The 19,089-nt window shown below is 41.8% G+C and overlaps 1 protein-coding gene across 6 annotated transcripts in view; it reads left to right on the forward strand.

Annotated features, from left to right (window-relative positions):
- Positions 1 to 19,089, forward strand: part of EXT2 (exostosin glycosyltransferase 2) — a 188,009-nt gene that overhangs the window by 9,489 nt on the left and 159,431 nt on the right. For 5 of the 6 annotated variants that reach the window (XM_036996663.2, XM_036996662.2, XM_036996661.2 and 2 more), the window contains 2 exons: positions 14,308 to 14,873; positions 15,841 to 15,930. In XM_036996663.2, coding sequence (XP_036852558.1) covers positions 14,338 to 14,873; positions 15,841 to 15,930 — 626 coding nt within the window. In that variant the 5' untranslated portion in view covers positions 14,308 to 14,337. Of the gene's footprint in view, positions 1 to 10,359; positions 10,385 to 14,307; positions 14,874 to 15,840; positions 15,931 to 19,089 lie in introns of those variants that run through there. The other variant, XM_036996659.2, reaches the window with a different exon arrangement.

The raw sequence follows: 19,089 nt of genomic DNA on the forward strand, positions 1-19,089 counted from the left end.
TTTTGTTCTGTGCTCTTTTTAGGGGTGCTCCCATCTAGAGCAGTCCCTGTAGGATGCCCTGTAGAGGTGGTTTGTGGGAAGCAAATTCCCTCAGCTTTTGCTTGTCTGGGAATTGTTTGATCCCACCATCATATTTAAATGATAGTCGTGCTGGATACAGTATCCTTGGTTCAAGGCCCTTCTGTTTCATTGCATTAAGTATATCATGCCATTCTCTTCTGGCCTGTAGGGTTTCTGTTGAGAAGTCTGATGTTAGCCTGATTGGTTTTCCTTTATAGGTGACCTTTTTCTCTCTAGCTGCCTTTAAAACTCTTTCCTTGTCCTTGATCCTTGCCATTTTAATTATTATGTGTCTTGGTGTTGTCCTCCTTGGATCCTTTCTGTTGGGGGTTCTGTATAATTCCATGGTCTGTTCAATTATTTCCTCCCCCAGTTTGGGGAAGTTTTCAGCAATTATTTCTTCAAAGACACTTTCTATCCCTTTTCCTCTTTCTTCCTCTTCTGGTATCCCTATAATACGAATGTTTTTCCTTTTGTATTGGTCACATATTTCTCTTAGTGTTGTTTCATTCCTGGAGATCCTTTTATCTCTCTCTCTGTCAGCTTCTATACGTTCCTGTTCTCTGGCTTCTATTCCTTCAATGGCCTCTTGCATCTTATCCATTCTGCTTATAAATCCTTCCAGGGATTGTTTCACTTCTGTGATCTCTTTCCTGACATCTGTGATCTCCTTCCGGACTTCATCCCACTGCTCTTGCATTTTTCTCTGCATCTCATCCCACTGCTCTTGCATTTTTCTCTGCATCTCATCCCATTGCTCTTGCATTTTTTTCTGCATCTCTGTCAGCATGTTCATGATTTTTATTTTGAATTCTTTTTCAGGAGGACTAGTTAGGTCTGTCTCCTTCTCAGGTGTTGTCTCTGTGATCTTTGTCTGCCTGTAGTTTTGCCTTTTCATGGTGATAGAGAGAGTTTGCAGAGCTGGTACAAGTGACGGCTGGAAGAGCTTCCCTTCTTGTTGGTTTGTAGCCTTTTCCTGGGAGAATAGCGACCTCTAGTGGCTTGCGCTGGGCAGCTGTGCGCAGACAGGGCTTCTGCTTCCTGCCCAGTTGCTTTGGGGTTTATCTCCGCTGTTGCTGTGGGCTTGGCCTGGCTGGGGCTGTTCCTCCAAAATGGTGGAGCCCCGTTGGAGGGGGAGCAGCCAGGAGACTATTTATCTCCGTAAGGGGCCTCTGTGCTCCCTGCTGCCCAGGGGGTTAGAGTGCCCAGAGATCCCCAGATTCCCTGCTTCTGGTCTAAGTGACCTGTCCTGCCCCTTTAAGATTTCCAAAAAGCACTCTCCAAACCAAAACAACAACAGCAACAATGAGAGAGGGAACAGAAAGAAAGAGAAAAAAAAAAAAAAGGAAAAAAAAAGGAAAAAACAAGCGATTTTTTTTTTTTTTTTTTTTTTTTGTCCTCAGGTGCCGGTCCCAGGCACCCGCTCACTGGTCCTGCTGCCCTGTCTCCCTAGCACCAGGGTCCCTGTCCTTTCAAGGCTTCCAAAAAGCACCCACCCACCGGTCCCGCAGGGAAGGAACGCTCAATATTCTTTGTCCTCTGGCACTGGTCCCACGCACCCGCTCACCAGTCCCGCCGCCCTGCCTCCCTAGCACCGGGGTCCCTGTCCCTTCAAGGCTTCCAAAAAGCACTATGCAAAAAGAGAGAAAAAAAAGGGGAAAAACGCGCGATTTCTTCCGTCCTCAGGTGCTGGTCTCAGGCACCCACCCACCGGTCCCACAGGGAAAAATGCGGGATATTCTTTGTCCTCAGGTGCCGGTCCCAGGCACCCGCTCACCAGTCCCGCCGCCCTGCCTCCCTAGCACCGGGGTCCCTGTCCCTTTTAGGCTTCCAAAAAGCACTCGCAGAAAAGAGAAAAAAAAAAGGGGAAAAACGCGCGATTTCCTCTGTCCTCAAGTGCCGGTCTCAGGCACCCGCCCACCGGTCCCGCAGGGAAAAACGGGGGATATTCTTTGTCCTCAGGCGCCGGTCCCAGCCACCCGCTCACCAGTCCCGCCACCGTGCCTCCCTAGCACTGGGGTCCCCGTCCCTTCAAGGCTTCCAAAAAGCGCTCGCCCAAAAGAGAAAAAAAAAAAAGGGGAAAAACGCGCGACCTCCTCCGTCCTCAGGCACCGGTCTCAGGCACCCGCCCCCAGGTCTCGCAGGGAGAAACGCGGGATATTCTTTGTCCTCCGGCGCCGTTCCCAGGCACCTCCTCACCGGTCCCGCCACCCTGCCTCCCCAGCAACGGGGGCCCGTCCCTCTAAGGCTTCCAAAAAGCGCTCGCCAAAAAAAAAACCGCTCCGGTTTCTCTCCACCCGCCGGGAGCCGGGGGGAGGGGCGCTCGGGTCCCGCCGGGCCGGGGCTTGTATCTTACCCCCTTCACAAGGCGCTGGGTTCTTGCAGGTGTGGATGTGGTCTGGATGTTGTCCTGTGTCCTGTGGTCTCTATTTTAGGAAGATTTTTCTTTATTATATTTTCATAGCTCTATGTGTTTTTGGGAGGAGATTTCCACTGCTCTACTCACGCCGCCATCTTGGCTCCGCCCCCCTATTATTTTTATTTTTAATAAACTGCTTAAGTGGTAGGTAGATGCAAGATAAAGGTAGAAAACATAGTTTAGTGTTGTAAGAGAGCAATTGTAGATGATCAGGTGTGTGCCTGTACACTATGTGCTAATCCGAGCTAGACAAGGGCAATAAAACATCCATGGATGCAGAAGCTTTCTCTCAACACGGGGGGAGGAGGATGAGGTTCTAAGCTTCACCACTGTTCCCCAATTTCTCACCTGATGGCCCCCCTGCGACTGTGCCTGTCTTAGGTTGTTCCTCCCTTGAGGAATCTTACCCGTGTCTGGCTAACCAGTCATCTTCCGGGGCCATACAGGGAAATGTAAAGTTGGTAAGTGAGAGAGAAGCCATATTGTTTGCAAAGGTTAGCTTTTTACTTCTTTGCAGATTTATGCCCTGTGGCTTCTATGCCCAGCACTTGTCTCGAGGTATCTTTACCACCTGGAGGAATTATGATACTCGGTAAATTCGATATGAGGCACGAATTCTATTTAAGGGTTGTATTTAGGAAGGAAGAAGAAAAGCTATAGATGTAGCATATGAAGGAAACATGGGAGGATTGATTATTTCTTTGACATATCTTCTTGTATAGTACCTTAAGTATGTATAGGTTTTAAACTACTAACTAATTTGCACACACATATTAACATAATAGGAATATGGTGACATAAACAAAGCAAATCTATAATTACCATCCATCTCCAGTGAAGCCAAGAAAACCATTTAGGCACCCTAGGCATTTGTGAAAATTTATCTATGATATGATGGATATTGTCCAACTGTACTTGAACCATCAGACAAATTAAAGCAGCCCATTTCTGGGATCTGTTCACATCCCATATGTTCTTTTAACCATAGATAGTCTATAGTCATGAGATTTTGGAGTGCTACAACTTGCACCCCTCCCAACTCCTGGTTGAGTTCCAACAGTACAGATCCGGTCAAATTCGTTGTCTCACTGTATGCACATGCCAGCCTAGACATCTCCCTCCTCCTTCTTATGGCAAGTCCAGGAGACGGTGGGCTGGATGCAGCCACAACTGCAGCATCGTCCGGATCCCTGTAGAGGCTTTTTGATGATCATCCCCCGGCATAAGTCCTCCAGAGAGTGCTGATGCCGGAAGCTCCTCCTCATATCGTATCTTAGTTCATTTTCTGGGTATCCAAGCTAGGCCTTGATCTTCTGCGTAGAAACAAACAGACCCTTTGCCCACACTTTGACATGCCCTCTATACCACTGTGCAGAACTCATTGGAGGTCAGCACACAGTAACTGCTTTTTTTTTTTTTTCTTTAATTAAGAGAAAGGAATATTATCAGAAAAGAGTACCTCCATAGCTGATCATCTGACACCCTTTAAGTGATCAACATTAAGGATATTTAAAGCATGCATTGATCTTTGATTTACCAATAGTTTTATCCTGTTAAGGAGTAAACCCCTTTTCTTTTGTGTGTTAATTTTGTATCGTGCAACTTTGCTGTATTCTGATATCAGTTCTAGTAGTTTTGGAGTGGAGTCTTTAGGGTTTTTTATGTACAGTATCATATCATCTGCAAATAGTGACAGTTTAACTTCTTCTTTACCTATCTGGATTCCTTGTATTTCTTTGTTTTGTCTGATTGCTGTGGCTAGGACCTCCAGTACTATGTTAAATAACAGTGGGGAGAGTGGGCATCCCTGTCTGGTTCCCCATCTCAGAGGAAATGCTTCCAGCTTCTCGCTGTTCAGTATAATGCTGGCAGTGGGTTTATCATATATGGCCTTTATTATGTTGAGGTACTTGCCCTCTATTCCCATTTTGCTGAGAGTTTTTATCATGAATGGATGTTGAATTTTGTCAAATGCTTTTTCAGTATCTATGGAGATGATCATGTGGTTTTTGTCTTTCTTTTTGTTGATGTGGTGGATGATGTTGATGGATTTTCGAATGTTGTACCATCCTTGCATCCCTGGGATGAATCCCACTTGGTCATGGTGTATGATCCTTCTGATATACTGTTGAATTCTGTTTGCTAATATTTTATTGAGTATTTTTGCATCTACATTCATCAGGGATATTGGTCTGTAATTTTCTTTTTTGGTGGGGTCTTTGCCTGGTTTTGGTATTAGGGTGATGTTGGCTTCATAGAATGAGTTTGGGAGTATTCCCTCCTCTTCTGTTTTTTGGAACACTTTAAGGAGAATGGGTATTATGTCTTCTCTGTGTGTCTGATAAAATTCCTTGGTAAATTTGTCCGGCCCTGGGGTTTTGTTCTTGGTTAGTTTTCTTTGCTCGTATTTGGTTTGTTTATCTTTTGTGTTTCTTCCTTGGTCAGTCTTGGGAGGTTGTATTTTTCTTGGAAGTTGTCCATTTCTTCTAGGTTTTCCAGCTTGTTGGCATATAGGTTTTCATAGTAGTCTTTAATAATTCTTTGTATTTCTGTGGGGTCTGTCGTGATTTTTCCATTCTCATTTCTGATTATGTTGATTTGTGTTGAATCTCTTTTTCTCTTAATAAGTTTGGCTAGAGGCTCATCTATTTTGTTTATTTTCTCAAAGATCCAGCTCTTGGTTTCGTTGATTTTTGCTATTGTTTTATTCTTCTCAATTTTGTTTTTTTCTTCTCTGATCTTTATTATGTCCCTCCTTCTGCTGACTTTAGGCCTCATTTGTTCTTCTTTTTCCAGGTTTGATAGTTGTGATGTTAGACTATTCATTTGGGATTGTTCTTCCTTCTTCAAGTGTGCCTGGATTGCTATATACTTTCCTCTTAAGACTGCTTTCGCTGCATCCCACAGAAGTTGGGGCTTTGTGTTGTTGTTATTTGTTTCTGTATATTCCTTGATCTCTATTTTGATTTGTTCATTGATCCATTGATTATTTAGAAGCATGTTGTTAAGCCTCCATGTGTTTGTGAGCCTTTTTGTTTTCTTTGTAGAATTTATTTCTAGTTTTATACCTTTGTGGTCTGAAAAATTGGTTGGTAGAATTTCAATATTTTGGAATTTACTGAGGCTCTTTTTGTGAGTTAGCATGTGGTCTATTCCGGAGAATGTTCCATGTGCACTTGAGAAGAATGTATATCCTGTTGGTTTTGGATGTAGAGTTCTATAGATGTCTGTTAGGTCCATCTCTGTTCTAGTGTGTTGTTCAATGCCTGTGTGTCCTTACTTATTTTCTGCCCGGTGGATCTATCCTTTGGGGTGAGTGGTGTGTTGAAGTTTCCTAAGATGAATGCATTGCAGTCTATTTCCCTCTTTAGTTCTGTTAGTACTTGTTTCACAAATGCTGGTGCTCATGTGTTGGGTGCATATATATTTAGAATGGTTATATCCTCTTGTTGGACTGAGCCCTTTATCATTATGTAGTGTCCTTCTTTATGTCTTGTTACTTTCTTTGTTTTGAAGTCTATTTTGTCTGATACTAGTACTGCAACCCCTGCTTTCTTCTCACTGTTGTTTGCCTGAAATATGTTTTTCCATCCTTTGACTTTTAGTCTGTGCTTGTCTTTGGGTTTGAGGTGAGTTTATTGTAAGCAGCATATAGATGAATCTTGCTTTTTTATCTATTCTATTACTCTGTGTCTTTTGATTGGTGCATTCAGTCCATTTACATTTAGGGTGACTATTGAGAGATATGTACTTATTCCCATTGCAGGCTTTAGATTTGTGGTTACCAAAGGTTCAAGGTTAGCTTCTTTAGTATCTTCCTGCCTAACTTAGCTCGCTTATTGAGCTGTTATAGACACTGTCTGGAGATTCTTTTCTTCCCTCCCTTCTTATTCCTCCTCCTCCATTCTTCATATGTTGTGTGTTTTGTTCTGTGCTCTTTTTTGGAGTGCTCCCATCTAGAGCAGTCCCTGTAAGATGCCCTGTAGAGGTGGTTTGTGGGAAGCAAATTCCCTCAGCTTTTGCATGTCTGGGAATTGTTTAATCCCACCATCATATTTGAATGATAGTCGTGCTGGATACAGTATCCTTGGTTCAAGGCCCTTCTGTTTCATTGCATTAAATATATCATGCCATTCTCTTCTGGCCTGTAGGGTTTCTGTCTGATGTTAGCCTGATGGGTTTTCCTTTATAGGTGACTTTTTTCTCTCTAGCTGCCTTTAAAACTCTTTCCTTGTCCTTGATCCTTGCCATTTTAATTATTATGTGTCTTGGTGTTGTCCTCCTTGGATCCTTTCTGTTGGGGGTTCTGTGTATTTCCGTGGTCTGTTCGATTATTTCCTCCCCCAGTTTGGGGAAGTTTTCAGCAATTATTTGTTCAAAGAGACTTTCTATCCCTTTTCCTCTTTCTTCTTCTTCTGGTACCCCTATAATACAAATATTATTCCTTTTGGATTGGTCACATAGCTCTCTTAGTTTTGTTTTGTTCCTGGAGATCCTTTTATCTCTTTCTATGTCAGCTTCTATACGTTCCTGTTCTCTGGTTTCTATTCCTTCAATGGCCTCTTGCATCTTATCCATTCTGCTTATAAATCCTTCCAGGGATTGTTTCACTTCTGTGATCTCCTTCCTGACATCTGTGATCTCCCTCCGGAGTTCATCCCATTACTCTTGCATTTTTCTCTGCATCTCTGTCAGCATGTTCATGATTTTTATTTTGAATTCTTTTCCAGGAGGACTGGTTAGGTCTGTCTCCTTCTCAGGTGTTGTCTCTGTGATCTTTGTCTGCCTGTAGTTTTGCCTTTTCATGGTGATAGAGATAGTTTGCAGAGCTGGTACAAGTGACAGCTGTAAGAGCTTTCCTTCTTGTTGGTTTGTGGCCTTCCTCTCCTCAGAGAGTAGCGACCTCTAGTGGCTTGTGCTGGGCAGCTGTGCGCAGACGGGCTTCTTCTGCTACCTGCCCGGTTGCTATGGAGTTTATATTCGCTGTTGTGGTGGGCGTGGCCTGGCTGGGGCTGCTCCTCCAAAGTGGTGGAGCCCCGTTGGAGGGGGAGCGGCCGGGAGGCTATTTATCTCCGTAAGGGGCCTCTGTGCTCCCTGTTGCCCAGGGGGTTAGAGTGCCCAGAGATCCCCAGATTCCCTGCCTCTGGTCTGTGTCCTGTCCTGCCCCTTTAAGACTTCCAAAAAGCACTCTCCAAACCAAAACAACAACAGCAACAACAAAAGAGGGAAAAAAAAGGAAAAAACGGACAGTTTTCTTTGTCCTCAGGCGCTGGTCTCAGGCACCCGCTCACCGGTCTTGCTGCCTTATTTCCCTAGTATTGGGGTCCCTGTCCCTTTAAGGCTTCCAAAAAGCACTCGCCAAAAAAAAAAGGCGGAAACGCGCGATATTGTTTGTACTCAGGTGCCGGTCTCACGCACCCGCTCACCTGTCTTGCTGCAGTGTTTTCCTAGTATTGGGTTCCCTGTATCCTTAAGGCTTCCAAAAAGCACTTGGAAAAAAAAAAAAATGGGGGAAAAACACGCGATTTTCTTTGTCCTCAGGCGCCGGTCTCAAGCACCCGCTCACCGGTCTTGCTGCCCTGTTTCCCTAGTATTGGGGTCCCTGTCCCTTTAAGGCTTCCAAAAAGCACTCGCCAAAGAAAAAGGGAAAAACGCGCGATATTCTTTGTCCTCAGGTGCCGGTCTCAGGCACCAGCTCACTGGTCTTGCTGCCCTGTTTCCCTAGTATTGGGGTCCCTGTCCCTTTAAGGGTTCCAAAAAGTACTCGCCAAAAAAAAAAAGGGAAAAACGCGCAATCTTCTTTGTCCTCAGGTGCTGGTCTCAGGCACCCGCTCACCGGCCTTGCCCTGTTTCCCTGGTATTGGGGTCCCTGTCCCTTTAAGGCTTCCAAAAAGCACTCGCCAAAAAAAAAGAAAAAAACTGCTCCAGTTTCTTTCCACCCGCCGGAAGCCGGGGGGAGGGGTGCTCGGGTCCCGCAGTGCCAGGGCTTGTATCTTACCCCCTTCATGAGGTGCTGGGTTCTCACAGGTGTGGATGTGGTCTAGATGTTGTCCTGTGTCCTCTGGTCTCTATTTTAGGAAGTTGTTTTTGTTATATTTTCATAATTCTATGTGGTTTTGGGAGGAGAGTTCCTCTGCTCTACTCACGCCGTCATCTTGGCTCTGCCCCCCTTCCCTAATTTTTTTTCATTTTCTTTTTCATTTGAGGCTTTTGCACTCATTTCTTTTATTAAAAGTCCTTATTATAACTCCAGTGTTCACCATACCTCTCAGCTGTTTGGTACGGACTTGTGGGAGCTTGCTGTGTCTCAGAAATTGTTTGGCAGAACATAAACTAAGATGGTTGGTATTGTAAGTGGCACTACAGTCTTTCAGGATTTAATGACCCATGTAGGGCACTTGGAACTCATCCTAATATACTGTTGGGTGGCTTCCTTGAAGCTTGGACATCACAATGACCTATACCATTGGTTCTCAGCTGGGGATATTTGCCTCCCCAGGGAATATTTGGCAATGTTTGGATACATTTTTGGTTGTCACAACTGGGGGTTGCTTCTGGCTCCCCACAAAAAAAAAAAATGATCTGGTTTAAAGTGTTGTAGTGCCAAGGCTGAGAAACTGTGTCCTATAAAAGTAGGTGGGGGTTCCAGAGCTCTTTTGGCCGAGTATTGAGGAAGGGATCAGAGGGGTAGGGAGTTAGAGATTTGAAACAGATTTATTACTTGAGGCCGGAGATACTCCACCTGTGCATGTTGCTGGGAGGGCTCACTCCACTCTGGATATATGGAATGCCCATTGCGGAGACCAGCATCTTTGAGAAACTCAGTGTTGGCTGTCCTCTGTAGGCCAGGGTTGATTTGAGGAGATGTGCCCATGGAACTGGGTTCCCATGTATCTGTAAGAATGACATAATTCTGAAATAGCGAGGCTAGATGGTGGCACTAACCATCAGAGCCAAGGGTATACACAATATCTGTAGTGGGCAAGTGGGCCTGACTCAAAACTGATGTGACTTAACCTACTATGATGCTAACAGACCATGTTGTTCTAAAGGGCAGTATAGATGGGCAGTCAATTAGGGTATTGCTTGACTTTTATAACGAGAAAATGAATCAAGAGCTGACAAGTAGAAGGCTGATGTCAGCTGTTACAGTAGAAAAACCACTATCACGTAGTTTTCAGACATGAATTCTCAGACCCATATCCCATGGATTGAAAGGGAGCCTGGATCCCTTTGAAGAAGGACTTCTCAACATTCCTGCAAGCGTAGACAAATGTTCGTCTACTTCTTCCTTAAGGGACTGCACCTCTTTATCAGACTATGGTGCCTCAAGGAAAGGATAATATCAAGTCCTTTTGCAGGCTCTTGAGTCAGGGTCTGAGCTAATAATAGTACCAGGCGACCCTCAAGCAATTTTTGATAGGAGCTGGGAGATTAAAGCCCTAGCCTCTCATCTGTCTCAGAGATAAGGCATAGTCTCTACATGGTTCTTCAGAGGGTCCCTAGCACTTCTAAGGCCCCTGTTACCCATAGCAGGAGCTTAATAACACACTCCTTACTGGCTTTTCCTGGTTCCCTGTCTCTCTTTTCTTGCACTGTCATTCTACCTTTCTGAGATCACCTCCCAAGTATGTGAACTACATGCACACTCATCCTTGTGTTGGCTTATTTTTATATTTTGCAGGGGTTGGTGGAGGGGAGGGAGGACCAAACTATGACAGGAAGCAAAATGTGATGCCTAGGACTCTGACATAGGGGTGATAGCCCCTCTTCTTTCCAGCCCTTCTGCTGACCACTTAGGATTCTGGAACCATGGCATACACCTACCAGGGGAGTTCCTGTGGCTGCAGGTCCCTGTCTACGCTTGGTGGTGCTTGACTCTTAAGATTTCTCCTTCCTATGCTGGTGGGTAGAAGACGTTTCATTCTGGTTTTACTTTCTCATTAATGAATGAGACTAAATGTCTTCTCAGAGGTTTATATGCATTCCCAGATGTTTTTCTTTTCTTTTCTGTGAGATTCTTGTTTCTGCCTTTTGCCCAGCTATTTTTTGTTTGTTTTTGTTGCTCTGTAGGACTTCTGGTTGCTAGTTCTCATTGGTTGTATGTATTGCAAGTATCTTCTGGTTTGTTGATTCTTTTTTTTAAATTTATAGTGTCTCAGTGAACAAAAGTTTTTAATTGTAACACAGAATTTATCACTTTATCTTTTCATGGTTTGCACTTTTTGTATTTTGTTTTAGAAAGTCATTCTCTGCACAGAAATCATAGATATTCTCTATTATGTTCTAAATATTTTCTAGTTTGCCTGTTACAGGAAACTTTTTAATTTGTGTTGGATAGATTTTTCTAACTGCACTTTTATTTTTCTTTGGCTTTCTTCTTAATGGTTTTACTTTGACGTACCTAGGTGGGGTTTTCTTCATATGTATTCTGTTTGGACTTGAGCATCTTGAATCTGTGGGTTGATACCTTTAATTACATTTGGAAGACAGCTGGATTCTCTTTTCTGCTTCATTAGTCTTTGCAGTAACGTTCTGTAGCCTCTGGAAAATTAAAGTGGCAAAATAATATCAGTATTAGTATAAAAACATTTCAGAGCCTTTGAAAGGGTCATGTGGACCCCTTGGAGTCCCCAGACCATGCTTTGAGAACCATCTGTCTAAGGTTTTGGTATTAAGGTCACACTAGCTTCCTCAAATAAGCTGAGGGTGTTCCCTCCTTTTTCTGAATTCTGGAATAATTTGTGTAAAATTGGAATTAATATTTCTTGAATGTGTAGTAGAACTTGGAAAAATCTTTGGGTCCAGAATTTTCTCTATAGGAAGATTTTTAAACTTGTGATTCGGTTTCTTTAATGATGTAGAACTATTCAGGTTTGCTATTTCTCCTTGAGACTGTTTTGAGAAGTTACAGTTTTAAAGAATTTTTCTGTCTTAAGTTTTCAAATGACTTGGCATAGTATTATTGATATCATCTTATCTTCTAAATATATGCATATTTAGAGTTATGTTCCCCTTTTTATTCTAGATAGTTGTGTTTTTTCTCTTTACCTTGATTAATCTTATCAGAATTATATCAAATATCAATTTTATTCATCTTTTTAAAAAAAACAACTTTTAGCTTTATTGATCCTTTTTTGTTTTTTAACTAAATAATTTCTGTGTTTTTATTTATTGTCTCCTATTATGTTTGGGTTTATTTTTTGTGATAACATCTTTTTATAGGTAATCTGTAATTCATGAAAATCTGTAAAGCTCATCCTTCATACTATTTTTGTTCCACTAATCCTAGTTTTATCATATGCAAAATCAGTATTTTTCAAACTGCGTGTGACCCATAATTGGGTGGTACAATTGATCAAGTGGGTTTGGACCATCATTTTTTTAAAAAAACAGTAGACAAACAGAGTAGAAAAATATAGTGTCCCTCACACTTTTATGGCTTAGGTCACACATTGTTTTGTGAAACTTTTGTTTCAAAAACCTACCTGTACCCACATACACATGTATCTGTGTCTGTATTGAGTCACAATATAAAATGTATTTCTTATTGTAGGTTTTAGTTAAATAAAAAGAGCTTGAAAGCCACTGTGTTACAAGGTAATGGTTTGTCTAATTTTAGTAAAGATTCAAATCTGATTGCACAAAATAAACATTTGAAAAGCCTGCTAAAATGACAAATTCTGTGACCCTATTTTAGATCTGCTAATATCAACCTTCAGTGCTGGAGCCAAGGACTCACTGTTTTAGCAAGCTCTCTGTGTGAAACTTGCCCTTTGGGCGTTCCAGAAGCATGATTCAGGATATAATAGTCCTAGAGAGCCTGTTAGGAAGTTCTAATTTGGGGTAGTGTAGGGTACAGTTCCTTGCCTGCATTTGTCCTGACCTCCAAGAGGGACATGTAGGTGGCAGGAAAGCTGTGGTGGGGCAGGGGGGGGTGCCTGGAGGTAGGGAGTGGGGCAAGCTGGGAACATCTTGCTGGTTGGTAGAATGAAAGAAAGAAAAAGTGAAATAGCCCACATTTCTGTCACAGAATCAGCATATATTGAATGGCTGCTGCCTATACCCCAAAGATGATAATCGATGAGCTTAAAATGTAATGAACTTTCATGCATTAGACCAGGACAAGCAGATTTCTTATGTTCCAGCTCATGGTTTCAGTGATACATATTGAAATCATTCATGACTGTCCAGCACGTTTTATCCCAAAAGCTGATAATGACTGCAGCATTCAAGGCTTGGCAATACCCTGCCAGCTAGACAGGATGCATTTTACAGTGTGGGCAGTGACTGGGCAGAGCTCCATTTAACCAAAGTAAAAATGGTTGATAAACCTTAAAATGGCCTATGAGCTGTTATTTCCCTTTAATATTAAGAGCTTTTCTGAAATATCATTGAGTAGAATGAGACCATTTGGTAGACTGGGACTTTGACATGTGGAATGCCAAAGTAGCTTGTTGCAGTAATACGGCTAAGTGTGACACGTGATACAGGTGCACTCAAGGCTCTACTAACCACCCCCTACACACACACACACACACACACACTCAAGGCTCTACTAACCACCCCCTACACACACACACACACACACACACACACACACACACACACACACGCACGCACGCACGCACACACGCACATCTAGGTCTCAGAAGGAGGAGGTTTGCTGAAGGCTGAGAATTTTCTTTAAATCAGGTAGTGATGCTCCTTGACTGTTTCATTTATCTACTGTTCTATAAGAAAACTTGGTGCTTGCTTTTGCACAGCTTGGTGGTGGTGGTTCATGTCTGTACCACATAGTTTTCACTGGGGTCTGCCTGAGGCTGCCTTCAGCTGGGAGCTCAGCATCCTTACAGTATGGCCAGTGGCAGGGGGGTTCCAAGAGAACAAAAGCAGCACCTATAGGGTATCTTAAGGCCTGGGCTCAGAAGCCCTAGAATATCACTTCTGCCACATCTCTTGGTCAAAGCAAGTCACATGCTAGTGCAGATTCAGGGGGACAGGAGACAGAGTCACCTTTTGATTGGAAAAGTGGCATGCACCTCACTGATGAGAAGACCTGTTGGTGATTGACCCACCACACTGGCCATTTTTCTCTTCCTATCTCCCTATTCCTTTCTTCATTCCTTCCTTCTGTTAAATGTGTCAACTGTCACCTTCATTATAAAATGTCAGTGTATATTTTATCTAAACATTAAAGATCAATCTTTTCTTCTTTCATATCCCTTGGCATTTTATTGATACTTTCTCAGTTGTATTTTTACATTTTGCATTTTGTTAAAGTTTCTCTTATCTCCCTCATTAAACCATATGTTCCTCTAAAGTAAGGTCATTGCTTTCTTCTGTGTTTCCCTCAGTGCATGGTAAGTGCTCGCACAAGAGAGGGTTGAATGAATAAATGAATGAAAACAGGTATTAGAATAATCAAGCATCAGTTTGTCCAGATGAAGCATCAGTTTATGTTAGACAAGTGTTTAAAAACAAAATGAAAGAAATCTTCGGCTACTCTACTTTTGATTTTTCTTCCTTAATCAGCATCCCTCTCCCTAGGCCCCACACATGTATATGCTTATGCTTTCAGTGACTGTGTATTTATAGAATATAGTTATGTTTCTATGTTACGTGTCAATATTTATATTAAGTAGTATATATAGTTTAATATTAAATATATAGCATGTGTTCATACATGTAAATATGTAAGGATCAAAAATCCCTTTTTATTCACCAAATCACTTAATGGAAAGAAATACATATATTGAAGTTAAATTATCCTTTCAAGTGTCATTTTCCACCCTATAGACTTTCTCATTTCTCCCCCTGTTGCCCAGGAGTGTGAGGAAGAGGCTGTCTGTGTCATTATGTGTGCGTCGGTCAAGTACAACATCCGGGGTCCTGCCCTCATTCCAAGAATGAAGACCAAGCACCGAATCTACTACATCACCCTCTTCTCCATTGTCCTCTTGGGCCTCATTGCCACTGGCATGTTTCAGTTCTGGCCCCATTCCATTGAGTCCTCCAATGAGTGGAATGTAGAGAAACGCAGTATCCGTGATGTGCCCGTGGTCAGGCTCCCCACCGACAGTCCCATCCCTGAACGGGGTGATCTCAGTTGCAGAATGCACACGTGTTTTGATGTCTACCGCTGTGGTTTCAACCCAAAGAACAAAATCAAGGTGTATATCTACTCTCTGAAAAAGTATGTGGATGACTTTGGTGTCCCAGCCAGCAACACCATCTCTCGGGAGTATAATGAACTGCTCACGGCTATCTCAGACAGTGACTACTATACTGATGACATTAACCGGGCCTGCCTGTTTGTCCCGTCCATCGATGTGCTTAACCAGAACACGCTACGGGTTAAGGAGACAGCACAAGCATTGGCCCAGCTCTCCAGGTACCTAGCACTTTCAAAGACCAGAGCCAAGTCCTTCGGGGAACTGAAGGAAAGGACAGGGAGAAGAAATGATTCTTTTCAGCTGGCTTCTAGCTGCTCTTTTCCCATAGGAGGGGCTGGGGTCCGTGCTGTAAGCATCTGGCCTCTGTGCCAGTGACAAGCAGCCTGCTGTTGGTGCAACTACTGTGGGCTCTTGGCTTCTTAGAAGGATGGCTAGTCTTCCCATACTTCTCCTTTTTTAAATTTAAATACTTTCCCCCCTTTGATTACTTACATTATACATGTTCACTATAAAAAGCCTTAAAATAGAGGTAAGCAAAATAATGTAAGGTTCATTTCATAATCCTATCTGTAAGAGATAATAATTAATATTTTGATGTTATTTTTCAGTCAGTTTTTATATGGAAAATGCTTAATGTGAATGTATATATATATTTTGTATAAAAAAATACAAATGCATATGTATACTTACATTTTTGTCAAGAATGGGATCATACACTACATACTCATTTGCTGCCTTTTCCCCTTAATATATTGTAAGTATATTTCCAATAGTTCATATTCCTTACTGTATAATTTTTACAGGTTGTGTAGTATTCTGTAGTATTCCATTTTGCATCATGTTCCATGATGTATTTAACCAGCCTTCTATATTTTATTTCTTACTTCTTTAACCAAATGGTGAACATTCAGACTGTTTTCAGGTTTTCATCATTCAGAATGCTTTCATTCTGAAGAGCAGTTCTGTAGTGGACAAGCTTGAAGGTACATATCCACCCATTTTTCTTTTCAAGAGCCAGGCTAGTGCCTGATATACTGTTGGGATTTCTAGGAGTTCCCTTTGCACACCTGAGAAGTGGCCCAGTTTTGGGTTGGGGATACTTGCTACTTGCCATCCAGTAACTGACTCTTGTTTTTGTTCCTTCATAGTTGCCATGTGAATTCTACATGTTTACTTTCTTACTAGGTGGGATCGAGGTACAAACCACCTGTTGTTCAACATGTTGCCTGGAGGTCCCCCAGATTATAACACAGCCCTAGATGTTCCCAGAGACAGGTAGGTGTAATGGTGGTTTCCCTGTGATGGGTTTCTGAAGAATAAGTAGATGTAAGACCCTTTTGTTCATGTGAAATCGTATTCCTAAGCCTGCTGGGACATACTTTGTCATCAGAATTGTTTGGCAAAATAAAAAAACTGTCTTGAGCATTTCCTTTCTTAAAACATTGAAGTATTAAGACCTACTTAATGGGTGGAGTATTAAGATCTACTTAATGGGTGGTGAACCCATTAGAGCTTATGTTCTAGCAGCATCTTAAAAAACTCTTTTTTTTTCTTAGTCTGGTTATGCCCTCCTGAATGCAGCACTCTCACCCTCTAAGGCCTGGCTCATGATTGGCGGTGTCTGCTCTTTCTGAATTTGGAGCATTTGCCAAGAGCAGAGCTTACTGAGGAAGAGGGCCTGGGTGTAAAGTGATACCAGAAGTCTATAATGCTGGAAGGAGGACACTCTGATTATCATGTGCTCTCTGTTTTTCATTCAGTGGGATACTTCTCTCCCTTCCTTTCTTCCTTTCCTTCTTTCTCCCACTACCCCCAACTTCTTTCCTTCCTTCCTAAGAAAACCTTCCAGACAGGCAGATGTGGTAGGGGAGCCACCACTGCATGATTATGAATTTGAGTTCACTTACTGTATTTATCAGCCATTTTACACACTGACTGAACCACTTGGGCTGGAGGCGTTCTACACCTGGAGGAATGAGGTGCTACTTACGGCTCCTCTCCTGGTACTTGGTTTGAGGCTTTGAGGAGAGCAGAAAGTTTGGGCCCAAGATAAGGGTGCTGAACAACACTCATGGTATAAGGTTGTCATAAGTTTATGTAAGAACTCATTTATAACCAAATTATGATAGTTGATGTTTAACTCTTAAAATCATTGTTACTGAAAAAGGAGAGACCAGCTGTATTTCCAGTGTTGGAAGCCTCCCTTGTCATTTATGAAAATTTACACTTAATACTACTTTTCCCCAGAAGATTAAGCCTAAGCCCTCTTTGCTGTAAGTGATTATCTAGAGTCAGTGTTGTGTTTCTATCTGGAAATATAATTAACAGTAGAGATGACATACACCCCAGGCCCACTCTTCGACTTTGGTGTAGGAGCCATTTTGGACGGTAGAGGGCAGTCAGGCCGCACACATTCTGTAGATACCAGCTAAACACAAGGTGATCCCTGATTTGGCTCTCAGCCCCAGTGTTCCTGAGTGGGCTACTGTTCTATGGATTTGGTTGTTCTGGGAAAGTGAAACACTTCAGAGAATAGCAAAGGGAGGGAAAATAGCTGTTAGGAATGCAATGTCTTCACCTGCTCTGGGTTTATTTTGAGAAGGGCTTATTTCTGTTCGAGACATTTCACTTTTTGCTGACATTTTAGTGTACATATATCTGCATGGAAGAAGGATTTTATTTTTATCAAATACACATGTTAAATGGGGCTTCATTTCTCTGCAGGAAAGTATCAAGTAGTTAGGAGAAACTTTTGTTCTTGCTGGTGCTTAGGTATTAAGGATCAAGAAGGCTAAATCATTTTCCCTATGCATGTAGTTTTGTAAGTGATTATAGGCAATCCTATAGCAAGTAATAAATCACCATATGCTCCTTTAGTTTGCACATGGGAAATTTCATTTTGAAACTAGGTGGTCTTCGGGTTGAGATAAGGAATAGATTTGTTTGTTAACTTTTCTTATTCTTTGTCCCTGCTCCTGGATTCAGAGGAGGCAAGAACCATGAGTACAGAATGATTTTAGCAGGTGCTGCATATAAGATTATTTGAAAATCAGAGAACAGGCTAGATTAGATGCTTCTAAGAGCTCATGAACTCTATTGTCCATAGTTGTGATTGCTTAAGAATCATTTTACTCAGAGAAATGCAAGGACCAAGACTGAAGGAAATGTCTGCTCAGCACATATAACTTTTATGCTGCTTAAATCTGTTTTCATTTCTCTTTTAGTTTTTAAAAATCATACACATGATACACATATACTTTCTTTGTACAAATCGAAAATGTACAAGTATATGAAGAATGAAAATAGCTTTCAAAACCTCTATTTTCACTCCCTTACTGAAAAGGTAATTACTGTTTTCAAATACTATCATATGTATTTTTCTAGGCTTTTTTCCTATGGACTTATACACACACACATGCACACATATACACACACACACACATTTTATTTTAAGTGGAAGAAAATTATACCTTTTCAATGCCTTACTTTACTGATCTTTGTTTTCTCAGATCTGTTCTGTAGTATACTTACTACCTTGGGTTTTTATTATCCTTTCTTTTCACATATCTCTCACAAATTGCTATAAATTATGTGGGTCTATATTAACTTATTTAAATTTATTATGGAAAATTTCAAACCTCTGTAACAGAGATTAGTACTGTGCTCCCCTGTCCAGCTTTAGTAATTGTCAACTCAAGGCCAGTCTCCAGTCATCTGTATTCCTACCCCCATGTTGGCAACAGATTATCTAGAAGCAAATCCCAGGTGTTGTATCATTGTATCTGGAAATATTTCCACTTGAATCTCTGCATGAAAAGGGCTTTAATAAAAATACAACTACAGTACTATTACAATAGCTAAAATATTTACTTATTCTTTAATATCATCAAATATCTAGCAGTTGTTCAAATTTACCTGTCTCATAAATATGTTTTTACAGTTTGTTTGATTCGGTAAACAAATAAGGATGACCAATAGAATTGGTCAGCTTTTTTTTTTTCAAAACCTGAAGCTTTGTATTTGAGGAATTTGCATTACATGCCTGGTTTAAAAGAAAGCAAAGAATAAACCTGGAGATGAAATGTGTTTTTTAGGCACTGTGAGTACTCAGGTAGGAGGAGGAGAGCTGTAAGAACATCTGAGGAGAGACCTCGAGTAGAAGTCTCGAGTCACGATGGTGGAGCGCATGAGACCATCGCGAGGGCTTGGGTGCAGAGGACATGTTCTAGAGTCAGGAAGTCCTGCAAAGTGCTAAAAACGCTGCAGGATATTTAGAGTGACAGAACACTTGGCCTGGCATGAGTCTGATCATCAGTTAGTACTTTTTTATTTTAGCAGCAAGTTTTCTATTCAGTCTCTTGCAACTTTGGAACTGATCTCTGATTTTGAAATATATAATGGGAAAACAGAATGTGCCTCTTAGAAATTCACTCT

The sequence above is a fragment of the Manis javanica genome, chromosome 11, assembly GCF_040802235.1.
Source record: "Manis javanica isolate MJ-LG chromosome 11, MJ_LKY, whole genome shotgun sequence".
In the NCBI taxonomy this organism is placed as follows: Eukaryota; Metazoa; Chordata; class Mammalia; order Pholidota; family Manidae; genus Manis; species Manis javanica.